General features: G+C 48.8%; 1 protein-coding gene across 1 annotated transcript in view; it reads left to right on the plus strand.

Annotated features, from left to right (window-relative positions):
* Positions 1–17,149, plus strand: part of LOC104304327 (vesicular inhibitory amino acid transporter) — a 36,875-nt gene extending 19,726 nt beyond the window's left edge. The window contains exon 2 of the mRNA XM_009905055.2: positions 15,998–17,149. Coding sequence (XP_009903357.2) covers positions 15,998–17,149 — 1,152 coding nt within the window. The remainder of the gene's footprint in view (positions 1–15,997) is intronic.
* The last annotated feature ends 1,620 nt before the right edge of the window (positions 17,150–18,769 follow it).

The raw sequence follows: 18,769 nt of genomic DNA on the forward strand, positions 1-18,769 counted from the left end.
TTTCTTGAACACATCCAAGGGTGGTGACTCCATCACCTCCCTGGGCAGCCTGTGCCAATTGTTGACCACTCTTAGAATCACAGAATCATAGAATCAAACAGGTTGGAAAAGACCTCAGAGATCATCAAGTCCAACCTATCACCTAATAACCTAACACCTCCTGACAACTAAACTATGGCTCCAAGTGCCACATCCAAGCCTTTCTTAACACCTCCGGGGATGGGGACTCCACCACCTCCCTGGGCAGCACATTCCAGTGGCCAATTCCTCTTGCTGGGAAGAACTTTCTCCTCACCTCCAGCCTAAACCTCCCCTGGCACAGCTTGAGACTGTGTCCTCTTGTTCTGGGCCTAGGTGCCTGGGAGGAGAGCCCAACCCCCACCTGGCTACAACCTCCCTTCAGGGAGCTGCAGAGAGCAAGGAGGTCTCCCCTGAGCCTCCTCTTCTGCAGGCTAAGCAACCCCAGCTCCCTCAGCCTCTCCTCACAGGGCTGTGCTCCAGACCCCTCCCCAGCCTCCTTGCCCTTCTCTGGACACCTTCAAGTCTCTCAATGTCCTTCTGAAACTGAGGAGCCCAGAACTGGCCACAGGACTCCAGGTGTGGCCTAAGCAGTGCTGAGCCCAGGGCAGAATGACTTCCCTGCTCCTGCTGGCCACACTGTTCCTGATGCAGGCCAGGATGCCATTGGCCTTGCAGCTTTGAAATTTGTCCTGATCTCTAACCTAAGCCCTCCCCTGGCACAATTTCAAGGGATAATTAATTTCTTTCTTCATTTTTACATCTATATATTTAAACTTCAACAGCCATTGCTTACCTATCTTTGTTTCCATCATGAACGAAGAGATTGCTATCTGTACAGACAGCATTTGGATCTAAATCTAAGGACAGGTCTTTGTCAAGGGTCAGGAATAATCAGGCTCCTTGGCTGGCTCATTCATCTGGAGATCTTCTGCTGTTTCCAGCCAGCATCCTGTCTCCAAGCCCTTCCCAGCGTGGCTGCAGCCCAAGAAAATATTTGTGGCAGTTCAGGCTGGGTTCCTCCTGTTGCTGCCACATAGGCTATGCCTCCGGTGTCCCAAGGGTCCAGGCCAGTAGGTGGACACAGGAAGCTGTCTATTTCCTACCCATAATATCCTGCACCCTATAAATCCATCTGCAAAGTCCTTCTCTGCCTCTTCCTTCCCTCTCTGCTCCCGTGGGAGATGCTCCCTAGTGGGGAATGCTGGGGGAGGATCTCAAGGCCTCTCAGGTCTGTCTGGGTCTAATGCCAGGAGGAGAAGGGGTTGGGGCAGACTCAGCCCTGGCCAGCCTGAGACCAGCCTAGCAATGGGGGGGGGAAGAAGGAGCCCTGGGGGTTTTGAGTGTACCCTCAGGTGGGGAGAAGGGAAGTGTTGGAGACCTTTGGGTGTGCTGTAAGGGGCTCTGTATGCTTTGGGTTTCTTTTGTCACTATGCTTTGTAGCTTATTGCTCTCTACAACTACCTGAAAGGAGGTTGTAGCTGGGTGGTCTGCCCTGAGCCTCCTCTTCTGCAGGCTAAGCAACCCCAGCTCCCTCAGCCTCTCCTCACAGGGCTGTGCTCCAGACCCCTCCCCAGCCTTGTTGCCCTTCTCTGGACACCTTCAAGTCTCTCAATGTCCTTCTTGACCTGAGGAGCCCAGAACTGGACACAGGACTCAAGGTGTGGCCTAACCACTGCTGAGTACAGGGCACAATGACTTCCCTGCTCCTGCTGGCCACACTCTTCCTGATGCAGGCCAGGATGCCCTTGGCCTTCTTGGCCACCTGGGCACACTGCAGGCTCATGTTCAGCATACTATCAACCAATACCCACCAGGTCCCTCTCTGCCTGGCTGCTCTCAGCCACTCTGATCCCAGCCTGTAGCTCTGCCTGGGGTTGTTGTGGCCAGTGTGTAGAACTTGGCACTTAGATATGTTCAATCTCATGCCCTTGGACTCTGCCAGCCTGACAAGATCCTTCTGCAGAGATCTTCTATATATATATATTATTCTGTGATATTCCATCTTAGTTTAGTGATTCCTAGAGATCAGAACTCATAGTACACCACCATTTAGGTCTTCCATCCAGACTGTTAACTGCATTATCTCCAGACACTGCTCTAAGACAAATTCCCCCTTTGGAAGCTGAGCTCTGGGTGTCATTAGAGCTTGAGTAAGAGCCTACCAACAATTGCTGGTTGGGGCTGTGCTGAGGAGAGAGCAGGGTAATGTTAGGCAGGGGAGGATTCAGTCACCTTTTACCCTGCATGCAGTCATGGCAAACCCCAGGCCAGCGTTCAGAAGATATAACCCAGCTTCCAGAAGATGTGACCTGGCTTCCTTCTCACCCCTCACAAGTGCAAAGGATTTGCTCCAGTGCAAACTTCTTTGTATTTTTGTTATTTTGGGTTTGTCATTTTCCATTTCCTCTTCAGCCTTCCTTGTTGGAAGCTGCAAGAACTGTGCCTTGTCCCAGCGAGGCAGCAGTCAAGGAAAACTTCTAACAAGCCAAATGGTTTCTCCCAGCCTGAGACTGAACTTTCTATGCACTTCAGCTCTCCCTTTTGTTATGTCACTGCACACTCAGATAAAGCTATTTGGATTCCCACTGTGTTGTTTTGCTTCTAGTCACCCAAAGTCTCCTCTCTGTCTCCTCTCAAGCTCTTTGGACCACAGTTTCATGCAAACTCACTTGCATGTTGCTGTAGTGGATGTTTGGAGCATTTGCCTGCCTTCAGCTGAAAACCTGAGAATCAAAGATGAGCTCTAATGGGAGAGTGTGCACTTGCAGCCCAGAGAGCCAAGCAGAGCCTGGGCTGCAGCAAGAGAAGCACAGCCAGCAGGGCCAGAGAGGGGATTCTCCCCATCTGCTCCACTCTGCTGAGACCATACCTGGGGCACTGTGTCCAGTTCTGGAGCCCCTATTATAAGTAAAGGTCTGGAGGTGCTGGAATGTGTCCAAAGAAGGGTCAGGGGGATGAGCAGAGGGCTGGAGCTGCTCTGCTATGAGAACAGACTGAGGGACTTGGGGTTGTTCAGTATGGGGAAGAAAAGGCTCTGAGGAGACCTAATTGTGGCCTTGCAGTATCTGATGGAAGCTCCAAGAAAGCTGGGGAGGGACTTTTGAGGGTGTCAGGGAGGGATAGGACTGGGGGAGATGGAGCAAAACTAGAAATGGGGAGATTGAGATTGGCTGTGAGGAAGAAGTTGTTCCCCAGGAGGGTGGTGAGAGCCTGGCACAGGTTGCCCAGGGAGGTGGTGGCAGCCTCCTGCCTGGAGGTGTTTGCAGCCAGGCTGGAGGTGGCTGTGAGCAACCTGCTGCAGTGTGAGGTGTCCCTGCCCATGGCAGGGGGGTTGGAACTGGCTGAACCTTGAGGTCCTTTCTAACACTGACAATTCTATGATTCTAAACAGGTTAGCAGCCAGTGAGTCCATGCTGCTCCCCACCACTGACAGAAATGTTTGATTTCGTTTTGACTGCTTTATTTTTTCATCTTTTCTCTTTTTTTTCCCCCCTCCCTGTCAGCTACATAACACAGAACAAAAGCCCTCATTCTTTTAACAAAGCCTGCTTTATCCTTTGGGACCCAGCAAAATCATATGTTTTGCTAAAAGATAATTTGCTTGGGAGATTTTACTTTGTGTGATTCCATGCACTCTTGCAGACAGCTCTGAATTTATGCAAACTACCATTTTTTTCCATCAAACCATGCAGAATTAAGCATCCAGCTTATTATTTCAGCTTTGGAACAAATATTTCAGGCAGCAGCAAAGCCAGTGGGATCAGCTGTAATGCTGAAGAGCAGCCATTTTCTTTCTTTCTTTCTTTCTTTCTTAATCACAGAATGTCAGAGGTTGGAAGGGACCTCCAGAGATCATCAAACCAAAGCCTGCCTTCCAAAGGGAGGATCAGCCAAGGCAGTCTGCACAGGAATGCATCCGGGCAGGCTTTGAAAGTCTCCAGAGCAGGAGACTCCACAACCTCTCTGGGCAGCCTGCTCCAGGGCTCCAGCACCTTCCCTGTAAAGAACTTTCTCTTCATGTTGAGGTCAAACCTTCTATGTTCAAGTTTGTATCCATTGTTCCTTGTCCACTGCACCACCAAAAAGAGCTTGGCCCACTCTACTTGACAACCACCCCTCAGACACTGATAGACATTGATCAGATCCCTCTCAGCCTTCTCTTCTCCAGACTAAATAGCCCCAGGGCTCTCAATCTCTCTTCTCAGGGGAGATGCTCAAGTCCCCTAAGCATTCTCATGGCTCTCTATTGGACTCTATCCATCAGGTCTCTGTCTCTCTGGAACTGGGGGAGCCCAGAACTGGACACAGGATTGCAGCTGTGGTCTCAGCAGGGCAGAACAGAGGGGGAGCAGAACCTCCCCAGCCCTGCTGGCCACACTTTGCTTGCTGCACCCCAGGATCCCACTGGCTCTCTTGGCCGCAAGGGCACATTCCTGTCCCATGCAGAACTTGCTGCCCCCCAGCACTCCAAGGCTTTTCTCTGTGGAGCTGCTTTCCAGCAGGGCAGCCTCCAACCTGTGCTGGTGCCTGCTGTTACTCCTTCCCAGGTGCAGGACCCTGCACTTGTCCTTATTGACCTTCATGTGGTTTGCCTGCACCCAGCTCTCAGCCTGTCCAGGTCGCTCTGGATGGCAGCACAGCCTGATGGGCTGTCAGCCACCCCCCCACACACCCCCAGTTTTGTATCATTATCCTGACATATCTCCTTTCCTTTATTCCCTTTCCTAATCTTCAAGAGATGTTTAAACCTAAGGTGGCCACTTAAAGGAGAAGGAAATCAGTGGCTGCTGTCACTCAGAGGGACACAGCTTCTGCAGCGCAGACCATGGACTTGCTTATCTTATCACAACATCTCCTGAACAGCCTATCTGCCTTCTCATCTGCTTCTGGGACCTGAAGGATTGACAAAACAACACTTGTAAAGTTGCTCTCCGTGTCTGAGGTGATTGCAGGCATTAATCACAGGATAAGCTGCTCGGCCACTTTCCTCCCTGCAGCCAGAACGGGCTGGCATTGGCAGAAAGAATAACAAAACTCAGGAGCAACAAGATTGCTGGGGTCTAATTCAACCATCCCTGAAGTTAAAGGAAGGTTTTTCACTGACATTAAAAGAGATAGATCTGCTGCTAAGGTCATACAGGCCAGGGATAATATTTGAAGTTTTCCACAGAACAGCTTGTAGCATTTTTAAGTTCAAACTCAGCTGGGCTGAGAACAAACTGTGAAGCAAATGGGAAAGCAGATGAATTCTTTTCCTGATGTCTGTAGAGCGGTGCCAGGAGTCTGGGGAGCTAGCTAGAGAACCAGAAATTCTTACTGCTGAGAAGAAATAGGATATAAACAGGATGTAAGTGATCTAAGAAAGCTGGGGAGGGACTTTTGACAAGGGCTTGCAGCGATAGGGCGAGGGGGAATGGCTTTGATCTGGGAGAGGGGAGATTGAGACTGGAGATGAGGAAGAAATTCTTGACAGTGAGGATGCTGAGACACTGGAACAGGTTGCTCAGGGAGGCTGTGGATGCCTTGGAAGTGTTCAAGGCCAGGCTGGATGGGGCCTTGAGCAACCTGGGCTGGTGGGAGGTGTCCCTGCCCATGGCAGGGGGGTTGGAACTGAATGATCTCAAAGGTCCTTCCCAACCCAAACCTTTCTATGAGTCTGTGACATTGCAAACATAGAACCACAGAGTTAACCAGGTTGGAAAAGACCTCTGAGGTCATCAAGTCCAATCTATTACCCAACACCATCTAATCAACTAAACCACGGCACCAAGGGCCTCATCCAGTCTTATTAACTGACCATGTGGCTGGTCAGTTTTTGTGGCTGGCATTTAGAAAGAATCAGATAAAAGATGTTTACCAAAAGAGAAGGGAGGCTGGCACTCTGTTAGAGAGATGATTACCTGTGTTAGAGCTCAATCCTGACAAGAAAAATGATATAGTTCTGGGTGACTTTGCTTTTCAAGCCCTGTGGTGGAGGTTGTATGCAGCCTGCAGGAAAACATCATTAAAGTTTCTACAACTGATAGCTGATAATTATCTAAGGCAGAAAACACTGAACCCAGCACAAGGTAATTCTATTTTGAGCCTCACTGCATCAAATAAAGATGAACAGATCAGGAGATCTAAATACATTCATCATGGGAGCACAGGGGACAGTAATCTCTCTCTCTTTATCTATCCATGTATCTGCAGGGTGGTACTTCACTAGAGGGAGCTTTTGCTGGTCAGTGTAGGTGTGATAGTCAGAGCCTATGTAAGACCTGATGAAATTGAAAAGCCTACACTTCATTGTCAGAATATTCATTGTCCTTAAATTAAGCATCTCCAAAGTGTCCAGGACTCCTAAGAGTATTTCAACTCCACATAATGTTTGGGGTTACTTTAGCACTATGTGCCCATGAGTATCTGGGTAATGGTCTTTCACTTTCAGCTTTACACAAGTTAAAAAGAAAGTTTAATATCAGAGCCACAAGGATGCTTAGGGGACTTGAGCATCTCCCCTGTGAAGAGAGGCTGAGAGCCCTGGGGCTGTTTAGTCTGGAGAAGAGAAGGCTGAGAGGGATCTGATCAATGTCTATCAATAGCTGAGGGGTGGGGAGCGAGTGGAGGGGGCCAAGCTCGTTTTGGTGGTGCACAGCAATAAGAAGAAACAACAGGTTCAAGGTTGAACATAGACTTCACCTCAACATGAGGAGAAACTTCTTTACAGTGAGGGTGCTGTTGCCCTGGAGCAGGCTGCCCAGAGAGGTTGTGGAGTCTTCTCTGGAGACTTTCAAACCCCACCTGGATGCATTCCTGTGTGGACCACCCTAAGTGATCCTGCTCTGGCAGGGGGGTTGGACCCAATGATCTCTTGAGCTCTCTTTGAACCTCTAATGTACTGTGGTACTAAGAATTTTACAATTCATCCTGGCCTGCATCAGGAAGAGTGTGGCCAGCAGCAGCAGGGAAGTCATTGTACCCCTGTGCTCAGCACTGCTTAGGCCACACCTTGAGTCCTGTGTCCAGTTCTGGGCTCCTCAGTTTAGGAATGATGTTGAAATGCTGGAAGGTGTCCAGAGAAGGGCAAGGAGGCTGGGGAGGGGTCTGGAGCACAGCCCTGTGAGGAGAGGCTGAGGGAGCTGGGGTTGCTTAGCCTGGAGAAGAGGAGGCTCAGGGGAGACCTTCTTGCTCTCTACAACTACCTGAAAGGGGATTGTAGCCAGCAGGGAGTTGATCTCTTCTCTCAGGCACCCAGCACCAGAACAAGAGGACACAGTCTCAAGCTCTCCCAGGGGAAGTTTAGATTGGAGGTGAGGAGAAAGTTCTTTACTGAAAGAATTGTTAGCCATTGGGATGTGCTGCCCAGGGAGGTGGTGGAGTCCCCATCCCTGGAGGTGTTCAAGAGGGGATTGGATGTGGCACTTGGTGCCATGGTTTAGTCATGAGGTCTGTGGTGACAGGTTGGACTTGATGATCTTTGAGGTCTCTTCCAACCTTGGTGATACTGTGATACTGTGAGAGAGAGTTGTTTGGGAAGAGTAAACACAGACAGGCAGTTGTGAAAGCAATCTGAAAGCTGTTTAGCAGGAATTTATGAGGTGTCCAAAGGTGTCCCCTAATTAAGAAATAGTACACCTAGGTGTCAGAACCCCTCCTCCTTCAGGTATGAAATGACTGTATCAATGAAATTCCTTTTCTACTAGTGAAAAGAGAGGGTGAGAGTAATCATCAATTATAAATGATGAAGTATAGCAAAGGAACACAAAGACACCGGGGGGGAAAGAAAGCTTCTCCAGGGATACAGGCAGTAAGAAAACAACTTTAAGGAATTAGGAAAAAGACCTACTGATAGTGGTGTAAATTGCATCACACTTGGGTCACAAACACCCCATGAACACTCCAGGCTTGGGGCAGAGTGACTGGAAACTACCCAGCAGAGAAAGGCCTGGGGGTGCAGCCATATGAACATGAGCCAGGGTGTGCCCAGGTGGCCAAGAAGGCCAATGGCATACTGGTCTGGATCAGCAATGGTGTGGCCAGCAGGACCATGGAGGAGATTGTCCCCCTGTACTCAGCGCTGCTGAGGCCATTCCTTGAGTCCTGGGTACAGTTTTGGGGACCTCACTCCAAAAAAGGCATTCAGGTACTGGAGCAGGTCCAGAGAAGGGCAACAAAGCTGGGGAAGGCTCTGGAGAACAGGGCTGGGGAAGAGCAGCTGAGGGAGCTGGATTTGTTTAGTCTGGAGGGGAGAAGGCTGAAGGGAGACCTCATTGCTCTCTACAATCCCCTGAAAGGAGGTTGCAGTGAGGTGGAGGTTGGTCTCGTCTCCTTAGTATCAGGTGATGGAATCAGAGGATATGGCCTGAAATTATGCCAAGGGAGGTTTAGGTTGGAGATGAGGAAAAATTTCTTTGCTGCAGGAGTGGTCAGAGACTGGAACAGGCAGCCCAGGGAGATGGTGGAGTCTCCATTCCTGGAGGTGTTCCCCCTCTCAACACCCTTCCCCCATCCCCCTGTACAAGGAAAAGGGAGAAGAGTAAAGAGTAGCTGTTAGTACATAGCCACAACAAGAACACAGCCAAGATCAGCAACAGCCAAGCAAAAACCACCAGCTGGTATCTGCTAGAGCGAAGCAGCCAAAGAGAGAATTAGTTTGTACAACTAACTTTGTGGTAGTTATCAGATCAATGGGATTATTACTCTGAACAGGAGCCAGCAGTGTGCCCAGGTGGCCAAGAAGGCCAATGGCATCTTGGCCAGCATCAGGAATAGAGTGGCCAGCAGGAGCAGGGAAGTCCTTGTGCCCTGTGCTCAGCACTGCTTAGGCCACACCTGGAGTCCTGTGTCCAGTTCTGGGCTCCTCAGGTCAAGAAGGACATTGAGAGACTTGAAGGTGTCCAGAGAAGGGCAAGGAGGCTGGGGAGGGGTCTGGAGCACAGCCCTGTGAGGAGAGGCTGAGGGAGCTGGGGTTGCTTAGCCTGCAGAAGAGGAGGCTCAGGGGAGACCTTCTTGCTCTCTCCAACTCCCTGAAGGGAGGTTGTAGCCAGGTGGGGGTTGGTCTCTTCTCCCAGGCACCCAGCAGCAGAACAAGAGGACACAGTCTCAAGCTGTGCCAGGGGAGGTTTAGGCTGGAGGTGAGGAGAAAGTTCTTCCCAGAAAGAGAGATTGGCCACTGGAATGTGCTGCCCAGGGAGGTGGTGGAATCCCTGTTCCTGGAGGTGTTCAAGAAGGGCTTGGATGTGGCACTTGGTGCCATGGCTTAGTTGTCAGGAGGTGTTAGGTATTGGGTACTAGGTTGGCCTTGATGATCTCTGTGGTCTTTTCCAACCTGGGTGATTCTGTGATTCCCTGATTTAGACCTTATCATTGTTTTTCTTTCTCATCCCCTGGTACTTTATTTACATTCTATCACTTTTCTCCTCAACCTGTGGAAAATTTTCCTAGGCATCAGCCTAAAAGGACCACACTGCTCTATTGTGTTTCTCAAAAGCACCCAGCCTCCAACTGTGACAATTGTGTGCCTATTTCTTGCCCAGCAAGAGAAACAGGTTATCTGTGAAAGGAAATTCATCTCAGCTCTGCTCACCACCTACCTCAAGAGCAGCACTAGAAATCGAGGTGCTTGTTTTTGACAAGCTTAGGCTTGGGCAGTTAACTAGCAGCTAACTGCAGTTAATATTTCAAATGAATGTTAGAGCACAGCTTGTTAATAATTTGAAAGCAGGAGGCCCAGCAAGTCTGCACTTGGGAGCCAGAACAAAAGGTAGATCTGATCTGATAATGCTCTGGTTTGATCATGGAGTTCTCAGAACATTGTGGATCTCATTCCAATATGTTGAAAGCCAGTTGAACCCTGGCTAGCAAAGCCTGGCAACACTTCTGAGAGAACAAAGGATGGCAGTGTTTATACAGCCTTTAACTGATAGAGAATAAAAAGCTAGGGATGTAATTGGTGCCCATCATTATGGGTTTGGAGAAAGAGTCATAGAATCATAGAATCGATAAGGCTGGAAAAGACCTCAGGGATCATCAAGTCCAACCTATCACCTAATACCTAACACCTCCTGACAACTAAACCATGGCTCCAAGGGCCACATCCAAGCCTTTCTTGAACACCTCCAGGGATGGGGACTCTACCACCTCCCTGGGCAGCACATTCCAGTGGCCAATTCCTCTTGCTGGGAAGAACTTTCTCCTCACCTCCAGCCTAAACCTCCCCTGACACAGCTTGAGACTGTGTCCTCTTGTTCTGCTGCTGGGTGCTTGGCAGAAGAGACCAGCCCCCACCTGGCTCCAACCTCCCTTCAGGAATGCATTGAACTCCTCAGAACTGTTCAGCGTTAAGCAAGTTCTTGCAGTGCATGCTCTGCATGTGTGACTTTAAGCACCTCTCCACATCCCCTAGAAGCCCTTTGCTAGTCATCTTTTACCACTATGCCATTTGTCTCAGACCTGTGCTTGTATTCCTCATTAGGAACATAGAAGGAAGTATCATTTTGTGCCATTGGTGGAGGATACCAACAGTTCTGGGGTTTATCATAGAATGACCTTAAAGAATGTCGAGTTCCAACTCCCCTGCTGTGAGCAGGGGCATCTCCTGCTAGACCAGGGTGCTGAAAGCCTCACCCAGCCTGGTCTTAAACACTTCAAGGGATGAGGTGTCCACAGCTTCTTGGGCAACCTGTTCCACTGTCTCACCACTCTCAGAGTAACTAACTTCTTCACAATGTCCGGTGTGAGTCTCCCCTCTCCCAGCTCAAAGCCATTGTTCCTCATCCTGGCACTCCCAACCCTTCTCAGAAGTCCCTCCCCAGCTCTCCTGTAGCCCCTTCAGGTACTGGAAGGCTGCTCTGAGGTCTCCCTGGAGCCTTCTCTTCTCCAGGCTAAACAGGAATAACTCTCTCAGCCCATCCCCATAGCCTTCCAGCAGACTCACTACAGATGATGAGAAAGGCAATCAGGGCTAATTCAGCAGCCTGGCATATGAGGCTGTGCTCTGCATGCAGCAGACTTGTACTAACTGAAGCATTTTCATTTAAATTCTTCTTCATTTCTTCATTTTATTTTTCCATCTGATGAAGTCTTGAGGGGATCTGGAGGGGCTGAACATCTGTCCAGACAAGGACCAAGAGGATGAGCAGGGGGCTGGAGCTGCTCTGCTGTGAGCACAGACTGAGGGAGTTGGGGTTGTGCAGGCTGGAGAAGAGAAGGCTCCCAGGAGACCTAATTGTGGCCTTCCAGGATCTGAAGGGGGCTCCAAGAAAGCTGGGGAGGGACTTTTGAGAGTGTCAGGGAGGGATAGGACTGGGGGGGATGGAGCAGAACTAGAAATGGGGAGATTGAGATTGGCTGTGAGGAAGAAGTTGTTGCCCATGAGGGTGGTGAGAGCCTGGCACAGGTTGCCCAGGGAGGTGGTGGAAGCCTCCTGCCTGGAGGTGTTTGCAGCCAGGCTGGAGGTGGCTGTGAGCAACCTGCTGCAGTGTGAGGTGTCCCTGGCCATGGCAGGAGGGTTGGCACTGGCTGATCCTTGAGGTCCCTTCCAACCCTGACAATTCTATGGTGCTATGATTCTATGAAATCTCTCTCTCTCTTTTTGTTTTAAGCATCACTTTTTAACTCCATTTTATTTCCCTGTTTTTGCATGCCTCAGCTCTGAACATGGTTCAGTCTTTACTTTATAACCACCTCACAATCACTTTGTTTTAGGTGCCACAGAATCATGGTTTAGTCATGAGGTCTGTGGTGACAGGTTGGACTTGATGGTCTTTGAGGTCTCTTCCAACCTTGGTGATACTGTGATACTGTGACAGAATAGTCTGGGCTGGAAGGGACCTCCAGAGGTCATCTACATCAATTTCCCCACAGCCAGCAGGGACATCCCCAGCTAGATCAGGTTGCCCAGAACCTTGTGGAGCCTCACCTTGAATATCTCCAGGGAAGGAGCCTCAACAACCTTCCTGGGCCACCTTTTCCAGTGTTCTACCAACATCTTGGAAGTTACAGCAGCCTGTGAAACCAAGCATTTTAACTGGGGCTACAACTTCTCTTAAAGACTTTGTTTTATGTCCTTAAAGGCATTTTCTTTAAGTGAGCACTGAGGAATGTGGATGTTTTCTCAGAGTGCTTGGCTCTGCTCACTTAGGCATTTTTCTAACCACATTTTCGTCTCTGGGGAGGTTCTTGCCCTCAGGTGAAGTAGTGTCAGGCAGTGGTGTGATAGCAGAGACCCACTCTTTGTATTCTACTCAGCAGCTATCTGGGGTTTTTAAACAAGCAGCCAGCCTTGCTGGTGTGGGAACCACTCCCTTGTGGCTCAAATATTGCAAACCACCACAAATGCCAAAATGTCTTCATCTGCTGCTGTCATTTGGAAATCCAGATCTGCTTGTTTGGTGAGGAGGGGGCACTGGAAATTTCTGGTGGTCCCTTGGACTCTCTCCAGCAGCTCCCTGTCCCTCCTGAACTGGGGAGCCCGGAACTGGATGCAATATTCCAGGTGTGGCCTCAACAGGGCAGAGTAGAGGGGGAGGAGAACCTCCCTGGATCTGCTGGACACACTCCTCTGAATGCACCCCAGGATCCCATTGGCCTTCCTCAGGTTTGGTCATAAGCTGAGTTAGAATAGAATAGAATAGAATAGAATAGAATAGAATAGAATAGAATAGAATAGAATAGAATAGAATAGAATAGAATAGAATAGACCAGGTTGGAAGATAACTTCAAGATCATCGTGCCCAACCTATCGTCCAACACCACCTAATCAAACAAACCATGGCACCAAGCACCCCATCAACTCTCCTTCTAAACACCTCCAATGATGGTGACTCCACCACCTCCCCAGGCAGCACATTCCAATGGGCAATCACTCTCTCTGTGTAGAACTTCTTCCTAACCTCCAGCCTAAACCTCCCCTGGTGCAGCCTGAGACTGTGTCCTCTTGTTCTGGTGCTGGTTGCCTGGGAGAAGAGACCAACCTCTGCATGTCTACAACCTCCCTTAAGGTAGTTGAAGAGAGCAAGAAGGTCTCCCCTGAGCCTCCTCTTCTGCAGGCTAAGCAACCCCAGCTCCCTCAGCCTCTCCTCACAGGGCTGTGTTCCAAACCCCTCACCAACTTCGTTGCCCTTCTCTGGACTCGTTCCAGCAAGTCAACCTCCTTCCTAAACTGAGGGGCCCAGAACTGGACACAGGACTCAAGATGTGGCCTAAGCAGTGCAGTGTACAGGGGCAGAATGACCTCCCTGCTCCTGCTGGCCACACTCTTCCTGATGCAGGCCAGGATGCCATTGGCCCTCTTGGCTGCCTGGGCACACTACAGGCTCATGTTCAGCCTACCATCAACCAGCACCCCCAGGTCCCTCTCTGCCTGGCTGCTCTCAGCCACTCTGACCCCAGCCTGTAGCTCTGCCTGGGGTTGCTGTGGCCAATGTGCAGAACCTGGCACTTGGATGTGTTCAATCTCCTGCCCTTGGACTCTGCCCATCTGTCCAGCCTGTCCAGGTGCCTCTGCAAAACCTCTCTATCCTCCAGCAGATCAACTCCTGCCCTCAGTTTGGTGTCATCTGCAAATGTACTGATGATGGACTCAATGCCCTCATCCAGATCATCAATAAAGCTGTTAAGGAGTTTGATCCAAATCAAGTCTCAAGCTCCTATTTCACCACATCACTGTGCTGGAAGACATATGGAAATAAATCCCTCTGTAGGACTAGGTAACTGTGTTTTGTTTCCTCCCTACCTTTCTTCAGTCATCAAGAAGAAGCCCACTTGACCAGCGTGACTCATGAGCATAGCTCCATTTCAGCTCTGCAGCATGAAAAGAGAAAATGCCATGGAAGCATCTTTCCTAAATTGGGTCCTTTGATGAATAACTATTGTTCAAGGGGTTTGTTGGGTTTGTGCTGATGGAAATTAAACCACATAAAAAGTGCCATTTGTCCTAAATATAGAGAAGAAAGAGGGGGGGTGGGGGGAAAGACAAAGTAGTGCAGACAGTGTTCTGTGAAACTAAAATAACTTCTTTTTCACTGGATCAAACAAGTCTAATGCTGCTCCCTTCAGAAACTATTTAGAGCAAAGTATGTCTGTATGTTTCACATGTATTTTCTAACACCTACAGAAGTTTGCAGGCTCACAGAATCACTTTAGCCATGGATTTAAGAGCACAGGCTGCACCAATTTTCAGACTGAAATGAGCTGTCATTGCTGGGCCTCTCTACAGGGCTACTTCTAATCTGAATGGAACTTGGGCAGATGGTGGTACCATTGCTTAATTTTACCTCAACTGGAAGAGGAGAGATTGGGACTGGAGATGAGGAAGAAATTCATTCCAGTGAGGGTGGTGAGACACTGGAATAGTTTGCCCGGGAAGGTTGTGGATGTCCCCTCCCTTGGAGGTGTTCAAGGCCAGGCTGGATGAGGCCTCGAGCAAGCTGTGCTGGTGGGAGGTGTCCCTGCCCATGGCAGGGAGGTTGGAACTGGATGGTCTTCAAGATGCTTTCCAACCTAAACCATTCTGTGTTTCTATGATGTTGTGGTGGTTTGAGCCTTAACTGGGACTTAAGAGCTCAGATGGGGGAAAGGCTGAGAATCCCTTCCCCACTCACCCCTCCTCTTTCCCAATAGAGAGGAAAAGAAAGGGAAGGAGCAAGTCTACCAAGAAATAATTTGGAGTCAGCTTGGAAGTAGAGGTAAAGAAGTTTCTTTAAACAGTATGTATATATATATATATATATATATATATATATATACACATATATATATACACATATATATATATATATGTAATAATAACAGGTAGGGTTCACAAGGGTAAGGAACAAGGATGGATGGAAAAAACTATGAAATACAAAACCAGTCCTTTGCAAAGGCAGAGATGTAGCAGGGAGGACCACGTGGCAGAGAAGCAGGGAGCCAGCAGCAGTCCTCGTCCAGGCAAAGCCAGGGGCCAAGAGAGCTAATGGCTGCAGTGTCCTCCTTTTTATAGGCTTGCTGGACAGGGAGGAGGAGTGGAGCAGACTTAGTTTCCCAGGGGGAAAACACCCTCCAGGGAGGGAGAAGCTCTCACAAGCCCTCCCCCCATCCTGCTTTCAGGATGGGCATAACCCATCACAGATGTTGAACCTGTTTCATTAATTTGGACATTGCTGGAACTACTGCTCATGAACCTTCTGAAATGTGCTTCTGATCACACCAGTGCTGAATATCAACCAGGAACCTGACTCCATCACTCAGTTGCATTCATTTTTTTCTTAGCTTATCATTGCATGCTTGTAGACAGGAGCAGCTCTTTTTGCTGATAATGGAATAGAATAGAATAGAATAGAATAGAATAGAATAGAGTAGAATAGATTAGACTAGAGTAGAGTAGAGTAGACTAGACTAGACTAGACTAGACTAGAATAGAATAGAATAGAATAGACCAAGTTGGAAGAGACCTTCAAGATCATCGCATCCAACCTATCACCCAGCACCATCTAATCAACTAAACCATGGCACCAAGCACCCCATCAAGTCTCCTCCTAAACACCTCCAGTGATGGTGACTCCACCACCTCTCTGGACAGCACATTCCAATGGCCAATCTCTCTCTCTATGAAGAATTTCTTCCTAACATCCAGCCTAAACCTCCCCTGGTGCAGCTTGAGACTGTGTCCTCTTGTTCTGGTGCTGGCTGCCTGGGAGAAGAGACCAACCCCCAGCTGGCTACAACCTCCCTTCAGGGAGTTGGAGAGAGCAAGAAGGTCTCCCCAGAGCCTCCTCTTCTCCAGGCTAAGCAACCCCAGCTCCCTCAGCCTCTCCTCAGAGGTCTGTGCTCCAAACCCCTCATACCATTTATGAGAAACAAACAGATTCCTCCTGATTGCTACTCACCTGTCTGGAGGTAGCAGCACACCCAGCATGCAGTCAGAGGATGGCAGGTTTGGGAGTGTGGCTGCCGGTAAACATCGTGCCTTGGGGATTTTGTGCTATCTTTTCTTTCTCTTTTTCCTCTTCAGGGAGTATTTGTCCTAGGATTGCCATATGCTCTTCTCCACAGTGGATACAGTGGCCTGTTTCTTATTATGCTGGCTGCAGCACTGTGCTGTTACACAGGCAAAATCCTAATTGCTTGCCTCTACGAAGAAAACGAAGATGGGCAGCTGGTGAGAGTGAGAGACACCTATGAAGACATTGCCAATGCCTGCTGCAAAAAGCTCTCTCCCAGACTGGGTGGCATAGTTGTCAGTGTGACCCAAGTGATGGAACTGCTCATGACATGCATTTTGTATCTGGTTGTAAGTGGCAACTTGCTGTCGCACAGCTTTCCATCTGTGCCGGTGACGGAGAGAACTTGGTCTGTAATTGCGTTTGTTACGCTGCTGCCTTGTGTGTTTATCAAGACTCTCAAAACTGTTTCCAAACTCAGCCAGCTCTGCTCCTTGGTGCATTTCATTATCCTCCTGGTCGTGATGACTTACTGTCTCACACAGACACAGCAGTGGTCCTGGGCAAAACTCAGGCTCTCCACCGAGTTTGAGGGCTTCCTGGTCTCAGTAGGGGTGATCATTTTCAGTTACACTTCACAGATATTTCTTCCCACCCTTGAAGGCAACATGAAAAACCCAGGGGAGTTCAGATGCATGCTGAATTGGACTCACTTTCTTGCCTGTGTCTTGAAAACCACCTTTGCACTGACTGCCTTCTTGACCTGGGGTGAGGATACAAAGGAAGTTATAACTGACAACCTGCCATCATTTCTTCAAGCCCTAGTGAATCTGTGCCTCTTAAACAAGGCTCTTCTTTCTTACCCTTTGCCCTTTTTTGCAGCCACAGAAGTTGTGCATGTTTGTATTTCTAGAGGTAACCACCCCAATTACAGCTCCCCACTCTTTGCTCTGGGTGTAAGAGGCTCCTTTCTGCTGCTAACTCTGCTGATGGCCACCTTCATCCCACATTTTGCCCTGCTGATGGGTTTAACGGGCAGTGTAACAGGTGCTGCTATGACTTTCCTTCTCCCTTCACTCTTCCATTTAAATCTCAAATGGAGAAACCTCTCCTGCTTGGAGAAATGTGCAGATGTCTCTGTTTTCATTCTGGGCTTCCTCTGTAGCCTTGCAGGCATAGTTTGCTCAATAAAAGGGCTGCTTGAAGTGTTTGGAGGAGTGTAAAAAAGATTTCTTACAAGCCAAACATGGCTTTAATCTTATAAATGCCTTTACCCCATTGGAATATAGGAGGTAAAATTAAACATATGCTTAAATGGTTGCATGGTCAGGGTTTTAACTGCCAAAGTATAGGGCTTTAGCCTAATTGGAAAATAACCTTTATAGCCAAGAAAAGTACAGAACTACACTTATGGAGAGGAAAGAAGGATTTGGAGATGGCTTAGCATGGAAATGGTTTTAAATTAATTCTGCATGGTTTTGTTATGCACATCCTGAATGGTTGCAGCCAGGGAATCTACCAATTTAACCAGCATTTGTGGCAGGGTTAGATACTCGTTGGTCTCAAAGCTATGAAATGAAAGCTATGAGTCCTGTGTCCAGTTCTGGGCTCCTCAGGTCAAGAAGGACATTGAGAGACTTGAAGGTGTCCAGAGAAGGGCAAGGAGGCTGGGGAGGGGTCTGGAGCACAGCCCTGTGAGGAGAGGCTGAGGGAGCTGGGGTTGCTTAGCCTGCAGAAGAGGAGGCTCAGGGGAGACCTTCTTGCTCTCTCCAACTCCCTGAAGGGAGGTTGTAGCCAGGTGGGGGTTGGTCTCTTCTCCCAGGCACCCAGCAGCAGAACAAGAGGGCACTGTCTCAAGCTGTGCCAGGGGAAGTTTAGGCTGGAGGTGAGGAGAAAGTTCTTCCCAGCAAGAGGAATTGCCCATTGGAATGTGCTGCCCAGGGAGGTGGTGGAGTCCCCATCCCTGGAGGTGTTCAAGAGAGGCTTGGATGTGGCACTTGGAGCCATGGCTTAGTTGGCAGGACGTGTTAGGTATTAGGTGCTAGGTTTGACTTGATGATCTCTGAGGTCTTTTCCAACCTGGCTGAGTCTACATTTCTGTGAGATCTGGCTTGCAGGATATGGCAGAGAGAAGTGTCATTGCAAATGGGTAAGATAGGATTTCATGCTATTGGCAGAATGCAGTGGGACATGTGAACAGAAGAAATCAGTGAATTCCATTTCCTTGCTTAGGACAAGTTCTGCCACCTGGTTTGTTCAAATGCCCAGGCAAAAAAAAGAGTGCTCAGTTTTACAGCAGCTCTGAGAGCCTGCTTTTAGCATGAGTTCAAGTGGGACTGCAGTCAGAGTAAAATGGGCATTCTAACAGCCCACAGTTGTGGAAAAGGGAATTTTTATTGTGGTTTGGGTGGGTTTTTTTGTTCCTGCAAGAAGCTATAGCTGATGACTGCAGCTTTTCTGCAAGTCTAATTCCTGAGATTCATACCTCTGCAATGCAGTTAATCCATTGGTTGGGTTACCAGAAGTCTCACTGGTAACATGAAGAAGTTAATATGCAGTTCACTTTCCCTCTTAGGCCAGAAATGGCTTTGATCTTTGTATTTTATCTGGTGATATTAAAAGCTCAGTGATGTAAATCAAATTCAATAAACAGTCACAGAGTTGGCTTCCTGCACAACTTGTTAGATCTTTAGCTTTACAAGACGTTGGCTTAACAGGAAGATCAGCATGGCAATGTACTGCACAGCAGGGATGCAAGGGGCTGACAAGAAGCAATCTAATCAAAATGCTCTAATGAACACAACCATCAGCTCCTCTCCTATGAGGACAGGCTGAGGGGTTGG

This window comes from Dryobates pubescens, chromosome 28 (genome assembly GCF_014839835.1).
Source record: "Dryobates pubescens isolate bDryPub1 chromosome 28, bDryPub1.pri, whole genome shotgun sequence".
In the NCBI taxonomy this organism is placed as follows: Eukaryota; Metazoa; Chordata; class Aves; order Piciformes; family Picidae; genus Dryobates; species Dryobates pubescens.